Consider the following 8,159-nt stretch of genomic DNA (forward strand, 5'->3'; position numbering starts at 1 on the left):
TTAATGTATTTGAGACTTCCTAATTTTGAATCATTAGAGACATATTTTAAACTCTGCCTAATGAATTTAGGACCCTTCCTTACCAGTTTCATACCCTTACTGACTTGTTTGCGTCTCCTACTCTGTATTAGATACTCCACCAGACTATTTGAGACTCTTCCTGTCTGGATAAGACAACTCCTGATAGATGTGAGGCTCTTCTGGATTTACTTGCTACTTTCCTAACTATTTGAGACCCTTTCTGATATTTTTTGAGACCCAGGTTTGTGACCTTTCCTGATTATTTGATACTCTTCCTTTAAGTTTGAGGCCTGTTTGTGACATATTTAAGATGTTCACTTTAGTTTACATCCCTTACTGACATATTTTGAAATCTTCCTGACTACACTGAGACCATTACTGACTTGTTTGACGCTGTTTATGATGTATTTGAGATACTTCCTCTCTTTTTGAGTGTGTTTGTAACATGTCCAAAATACTTCCTGATGTATTTGAATCCTTCCTGTGTGATAGACACCCTTCTTGTTTTATATATGACCCTTCCTAAGGTAATCAAAACTCTTCTTTACCACATGACCCAACAATTCCACTCCTAGGTATATACCCCAGATATATGAAAACTTATGTTAACACAACAACTTACACACAAATGTTCATAGCAGCATTATTCACAGCCAAAAAGTGTAAATAACCCAAATGTCCATCAAGTGAAGAATGCACAAATAAAATGCGGTATATCCATGCAATGAGTATATTTTATTCAGCCATTGTGTTAGTCTGTTTCTGTTGCTTATAACAAAATACAAGGAGCTGAGTATTGTATAAAGAAAACGAAATTTACTGTTTACGGTTTCAGAGGCTAGGAAGTCCAAAGTCCAAGGAACACACCTGGTGAGGGTCTTGGTGGTGACGACAGTGACACAGGGTATCACACTGTGAAATGGCAGAGCAGAGAGAGAGCAAGAGAAAGACAGACTCTCCTCTTCTTTTAAAGCCCTCAGAAGCACGCCCCTGATCGCCATTATTAATCCATTCACTATGGCACGGTTCTTCAAGGTCCCACCTTTTAATTGCCATCATAGGATTTCTCACCCTCTTAACAGTCACAGTGGGCGCCAAGTTTCTAATACATAAAACTTGGGGGACACAATTCAAGCTTCAGTGAGTTTTGGGGGGACATAATTCAATCCACTACAGCCATAGAAAAAAATGAACTACTGATACATGGTACAACATGGATGGATCTTGAAAACATAACACTAAAAGAAAGGAGCCAGACAATAAAAGGCCACACGTTATAGGATTCCATTTATATGAAATGTCCAGAATAGGCAATTCCATAAAGACGAAAGGTTAGTTAGTTGTTGCCACGGGCAGGGGGTAGGGAGGAATGAGGGGTGACTGCTGGTGGGAATGGGCTTCCTGCATAGGGTGATAAAAATATTCTGGAATTCCATGGCGGCGATGGTGCACAACCTTGTGTATGCTCAGGAAACCACTAAATTGTACACTTTAAATTGGTAAATATCACTGTCTGAGTGAATCGTACATCAATAAAAAGTGCTATTACCAAATTAAAACACACACACACACACACACACACACACACACACACACACACACACACACACACACACACACACACACACACACACACACACACACACACACACACACACACAACTCTTCCTGATGACTTTCAACTTTGAAATACTTCCTGACATATTTACGACCTGTCCTGGCGTTTCAAGACCTTTAAGAACGTGTTTGAAGCGGCCAGAGAGGGAGCGGGAGCCAGCGTCCAGGCCGGCGGAGCGACACGGGCGTGCTGGCGGGGGCGACGGGGCGCTAGAGCCGGGGCGGGCTGGCCGAGGGCCGGGTTGGAGGCCGAGGAGCGAGTGACGGGCGGGCTGAGGGCTCGGCCCCGCGGACGGAGCTACCGCCCCCACGCAGTCCGGGGGAGGAAGAGACCGGGGCCTCGGGGTGGGGCGGGAGGCGGCGGCCGCGGCGCTAGTGGCGCGGGTGGTGGGCGGTGGCCGCACGCGGCGCAGGGCTGGCCTCCGCGGGAGGGAGGCGCTGCCGGCGGCCCGGCCGCTCCCGCTACAAGTGCTCGCCGGGCTCGCAGTGTCCTGCCAGCGGTGCCCCGACCGCCCTCGCCTCGGCCGCCCGAGTCACCTCTGGCTACAACTCGCCGCGCCGCGGGAGGCTTCACACGCGCCCTCCTCTCGGGACTCGCCCACGGAGCTCCGGCCCCTTTTGCCCCAGAGGCGGAGGCCGCACTACGCCGGGCGGCTGCGAGGCCGGAAGATGGCCCGGGTGCTCAAGATGGACGAGCTGATCGAGTCCGAGCTGATGCACGACTTCGACACCAGCCTCTCGGATATCGGGCAGGAGCCGGGCGCCGGCGCCTACAGCATGAGCGATGTCTTGGCATTGCCCATTTTCCAGCCGGATGACTTCAGCCTTCCCTTGGAGGGGGAAACTGAACAGCCACCCTTTCGGTACGTGATGTGTGCTGCAACATCGCCAGCAGTAATGCTGCATGATGAAACTCTCACTTACTTGAACCAAGGTCAGTCCTATGAAATTCAGTTGCTGGATAATCGGAAAGCGGGAGATATGACTGAGATTAGCGGGAAATTTGTCAGGAGCATCATAAGGGTTGTATTCCATGACAGACGGCTACAGTATACACAGCATCAACAACTTGAAGGTTGGAAGTGGAATCGCCCAGGAGACAGACTTCTCGATTTAGATATTCCACTGTCTGTGGGAATAATGGGCACAAGGACAAATCCAAGCCAGTTGCATGCAGTTGAATTTCTGTGGGACCCTGCAAAACGCACGTCTGCTTTCATTAAGGTACACTGCATCAGCACAGAATTTACTCCACGGAAGCACGGAGGTGAAAAGGGAGTGCCTTTTAGGATCCAGGTGGACACCTTTAAGCGGAATGAAAACGGGGAATATACAGATCATCTGCACTCGGCTAGCTGCCAAATCAAAGTTTTTAAGCCTAAAGGTGCAGACAGGAAACAAAAAAAAGACCGGGAGAAGATGGAGAAGAGAACAGCTCACGAGAAAGAAAAGTATCAGCCGTCTTATGATACCACAATCCTCACAGAGATGAGGCTTGAGCCTGTCCTTGAAGATGTACTTGAACATAAGCAGAAAAACTCCAGCAAGAGGACTTTGCCAGCAGACTACGGTGATTCTCTGCCAAAGCGAAGCAGTTGTTCTCCCTGGCCCAGCACCCCCACGGCCTATGTGAACAGCCCTTCTCCAGCGCCCACTTTCACCTCCCCATGGCAGAGCACTTGCAGTGTCCCAGACAGCATTTCTTCTTCGCCAAATCATCGGGGGTATGGTGTTTCACAGGCCTCTGGTGAACAGATTCAACCTTCAGCTACGACCCAGGAAACACAGCAATGGCTGATCAAAAACAGATTCTCTTCCTACGCAAGACTGTTTTCTGATTTTTCAGGTGCCGACTTATTAAAACTGACGAAGGAGGATTTAGTTCAAATTTGTGGAGCAGCCGATGGAATTCGGCTCTATAATTCACTGAGGTCAAGGTTGGATAAGCCCCGTTTAACCATCTATGTCTGCCAGGAGCAGCCAAGAAGCACACCATCCCAAGGACTGCAGGAAGCTGCAGGCAGCGGAGGCGAGAGCGGCCTTGGGATACCGTACATTTATCATGCAATCTACTTGGAAGAAATGGTTGCCTCAGAAGTTGCCCGAAAACTTGCATTGGTGTTTAATATTCCTTTCCATAAAATTAACCAAGTTTACAGACAAGGTCCTACTGGTATTCACATTCTTGTTAGTGACCAGATGGTTCAGAACTTTCAAAACGAGAGTTGTTTTTTATTCTCCACCTTAAGAGCTGAAAACGGTGATGGTATCCACCTGTGTTTGAAGTGATGTCTTATGTGGACTGAACTACATTCAGTACCAAATAAAGTCACGCTTAAAAGTGTGTGAAGACTGAATCCAAGAAGTCTTGGGATGGAATTTTGCTGTATGAAATGTTTCATATAGAAAACTCAAGATGACCCTTCTAATGAGCTGTATGAGAGGTGAATTTCCTCACTGTCTTGCCATAGCCGGGCATCCTCGTGAGAGTGAGCACGTTGGGACAGCGTGCATCCAGCTCTGGAGGCCATGGTACAGGTACAGCTGCCTGCTTCTCTGGCAGAGGCCAGTAGATAGAGTTCTTAGAAGCAGACTTTGTTGTCTTTTACACTGTATGCAGTTTGGAAACGAATGTAAAAACTTACTGTGGGCATTTACCTATCTGTGCCAGTTTGACTTTTATTGCCTGAACCATATGCTGACCTGGGGAGGGGAGGGCACAGTGCTGTTGTGGAGCCAGCATGGAATATGTGTAGAGGGATGCGTCATGCTGCCATGGACATTGGTGGTCAGGTGAGAGGCCTGGCACTTCTTGGAAGAAATAGTGTCTAAGGGTGTACGTCTGATGTGATCATGCCAGGCTGGGGAAGATCCAAGCCAAGAAGATGGGCTTGAAGCAAACTGCATTATCCAGGAGTACCTTGGTGAGAGGATCGGTGTAAATCCTAATAGATAAAAAGACTTTTATGTTTTTGCTTTGTCACAGATTTATTGAAAAACTTTTGCTTCTTCCATTTTTGGTATTTTAGTTTCTGGTTTTTATTTTTTGAAACCTCTTTTTTAAAACTCATGTGGTTTTCCTTCCCATTTTCCTCCCTCCCTCCATCTCTGACCACCCCCTATGCCATCCTGTTCTTAAACATTTTTAAAGCCCTACCCCAGACACTGGAAATAGGTGACCTAAGTGGAGGGAAAAATTGTTAATAGCTTCTGACTTTGTGTTGATGTCTTTGTTATGAACAAGATAAAATTATTCATGGAAACACTAGATGTCATAAATTAGACACTACAGTGTACTTCAATATTCTCTTACATCTCTCCTTGAATGTTGAGCTTTAGTACAATCATGGGTAAACATTCTGGTGATTATTTAGGGGCTTTTTATACATCACGTAATAGCTTCTTTTTCCATAAAAAGGGTGCCTCTTTTAAAAAACCAAATGCTTGTCTGCTAGCCTACTTTTCAAAAGGGATCCGTTGTTTTCTTATTTTTCTCCTACTCCTGTTATCTTCTCCCCAAACCCAAAGTCTTCCCAAAATTCATGAGCAAGCATTTTTGAGGCCTGTGGTGTAGCAAGCCAAAATTTCTTTCTAAAACTTCTGTTCCATTTTAATTACAGCATCTCTCAGTCCATTTACCCAGGTGTTTTGCCTTTGAATGTACTATTTAATCCTCATCTTTGTTCAGGTGGAAATATGAATGAGTGATTTTGAGTTTGAAATCTCTCCCAGAAGACAGACTACTGGTTAAAAGCTTTGATATGTTTGTTTACTCCTAAAGGGGGTTAATTATTCACTATAAAGAAACACTGTCTCAATATTTTCATCTTTGGTTTTAAAACATCTGTAACTCCTATAGACCCCATAGGAGGAGAGCGTTCTTTTCTGTCCTTTTTCTCTTTGCTTTTGTATGACCACATATTTTCTATACCAGTCACTTGGGAAAGAAGTAAGCTTATCTCTTAGTTGTTTAAGTTTTGCTTGTCTATTTAGCATTGCTTGTCTTTTTGGTTCTCAAGATTTATGGAACAATAAATGTCATTTAATGCTATGTGCTATTTTGAATTCCTCATCAGGTTTTAGAAGTGGGGTGAAAATAGAAGCTCATCAAACTTGAAATGACACTGAGCAGCATTAATTAGTCTGTCCCAATGAAACAGGTTAAATAAATTATGGCACTAACAAACAAATTTGCTACTTTGTTTTTTTTAATAGTAGGACGTACAATTTCAGTATAGTAAACGTTTTCCAATTGTTTTGCAAAAAAACAAAACAAAACAAAACATGTTTGGATATGGAGACCCCTCCTGATGTATTAAATAATATTCTAGACTACTTCAGATTCCTCCAGACTGTTTTGAGAAAATCTTCTCATGTTTGGGATTCTCCTGACATGTTGAAGAACCTTTCCAATGTGTTTGAAATTTTTCCTATTTGAGACACTTCCTTCCTGTTTGAGATTTTTAGTAACTTGTTTGAGACCCTCCCTGACACGGTTGAGACACTTAGTGACTTGTTTGAGATTCTTCTTGATGTTTTAAGCCTCTTCCTGATACTTTGAGACTCTTCCTGTCTGGTTGAGACCATTCCTGATGTATTTGTGACTCTTCCTAAATTGTTTGAGATGTTTCCTAGAATATGCAAGACCCTTTTGTTGAGACCCTTCCTAAAAGATTTGAGAAATTTCCTGGCTTTTGGAGGTATTTCCATTCAATTTGAGATCCTTCATGATATGTTTCAGATTCTTCTTGACTTTTTCAGGAAACTTCCTGGTTTGTTGAGGCCCTTCATTACGTGTTTTAGACCTTTTCTGTCTATTTGAGGCTCTTCCTGACACATTTTAGAGCTTTATGGCTTGTTTGAGACCCTTTCCAACTTGTTTGGGACCTACCTAGATGTATTTGAAACTCTTTCTCTGTTTGAGACCCTTATTGATTCATTTAAAGCTCTTCCCAATTGCTTTGAGGACCTTCTTGATTTGTTTGAGAAGCTACCCAATGTATTTGAGACCCTTCTTATATATCTGTATTTGAGATATTTTCTGACATGTTTGAGACCCTTCCTCAGTTATCTGAAACTTACTAATGTATTTGAGTTTTTCCTTATGTTTGAGACTCTTCTGACCTACCAAGACTCTTCTTGACATATCTGAAATCTTTCCTGATTTTTTGAGACCCTTCCTGATGTGAGATTCTTTCTGTCTGTATGAGACCCTATCAGACATATTAAAACACTGCCTGACAAAATTGAGACTCTTTCTAAAATGTTTGAGACATTCAATAACTTGTATTATGCTATTTTTTAATGAGACTCTTCCTGACATAGTTAGGACCCTTTGTGACTTGCTTGAAACTCTTCCTGATTTGAGACCCTTTCTGACATGTTTGTAACCTTTTCGACATATTGGGAACCCTATCTATTTGAGAAACTTATTTACAGGTTTACAACTCTTTCTAGGTATCCTAAGGCCTATCTTAACTTGTTTGAGATGCTTCCTGATGTATTCAAGTTTCTTCTTCCTGGTTTGAGACATTTCTGACATATTTGAGACCTTTACTGACATATTCGAGATCTTTCCTGAGTTGTTTGGGACCCTTCTTCGTGTAGTTTAAACTCTTCCCGATGCATTTCATGCTCCACTGGATGTATATGAGACTGTTCCTAACTTGCTTGTCATGTTCCTGAAGAATTCTAGAGTTTTCTTGTGTGTTTAAGATCCTTTTTGACCTATTTAAAAGTCTTCTTGACAAATATTAAATCTTTTCTGATATGTTTGAGACCCTTCCTGAGTTGCTTGAGACTATTCCTGATATACTGGAGACACTTCTGGTGTGTTTGAGACCCTTTCTGAGATAATTAAAATTTGGAGGGAGTTCCACTTCTGGAATGGCATCATGAGGAGCTTTGCAGTCCTGCTCCCCCTTGAAACTGTAAAATTTATTTTTTAAACCACCATTTAAAGTATCTGGAAATGGTCCTAAGAGAAGAGAGAAAATAAAAAAAAATATTCATTCAAGAAAATCTACTAAAATTCAGTAAGAACAATGAGAGTCTGTGGCATTTGAACCACGATCTGCTCCCTCCCTCCCCTTCCCAGCTCAGTGTGAGGAAAACTCTACTCCAGGGAGGTGCAGCCAATAACTCAGGACTCCCTCTCCCCCAATCTTCTAATCAAGGACTACTGCATCTTCCCAGGAGGGGCAGAATTTCAGCATTTATCGTTCCACCCCCTAGGTACCTATTGCAGAGGCTAAGTTCTGGGTAATGAGGTTGAGAGTCAAAGGCTCTGTCTTCCACATAGTACCCACTCCTTGGATAGAAGCTCTACCTAGGCGTGGTGCACTGAGAATACAAGGCCCTGGGGCCCTGATCACTATTGCCTTAGCTTGATAGTAGGGCAGAGGCTCCATGCTAGAAGAGGCAAGCTGAAAAGACCAGAGGCTACCACCACCTTCTTAGCACCCAACTCCTAAAGCAGAGGTGTCACTCAGAAGCATGCCACTCATTCTCCCTGCTCCCAG

The 8,159-nt window shown here is 43.6% G+C and overlaps 1 protein-coding gene across 2 annotated transcripts; it reads left to right on the forward strand.

Annotated features, from left to right (window-relative positions):
• The first annotated feature begins 2,307 nt into the window (after window positions 1-2,307).
• On the forward strand, window positions 2,308-3,927 carry LOC134367353 (upstream-binding protein 1-like). 2 transcript variants are annotated; one of them, XM_063084081.1, is made up of 2 exons: window positions 2,308-3,131; window positions 3,234-3,927. In XM_063084081.1, exons 1-2 carry the CDS (start codon window positions 2,308-2,310, stop codon window positions 3,925-3,927), a joined length of 1,518 nt encoding a protein of 505 aa, XP_062940151.1. The 2 variants fall into 2 exon arrangements, with proteins under 2 accessions (XP_062940151.1, XP_062940150.1); XM_063084080.1 differs by having other exon boundaries at window positions 2,308-3,927.
• Window positions 3,928-8,159: the final 4,232 nt, after the last annotated feature.

This window comes from Cynocephalus volans, chromosome X (genome assembly GCF_027409185.1).
Source record: "Cynocephalus volans isolate mCynVol1 chromosome X, mCynVol1.pri, whole genome shotgun sequence".
Taxonomy (NCBI): domain Eukaryota; kingdom Metazoa; phylum Chordata; class Mammalia; order Dermoptera; family Cynocephalidae; genus Cynocephalus; species Cynocephalus volans.

What these genes read in the sequence shown, in the direction of transcription:
- LOC134367353 (XM_063084080.1), top strand. Translation starts at nt 2,308, where the DNA reads ATGGCCCGGGTGCTCAAGATGGACGAGCTGATCGAGTCCGAGCTGATG.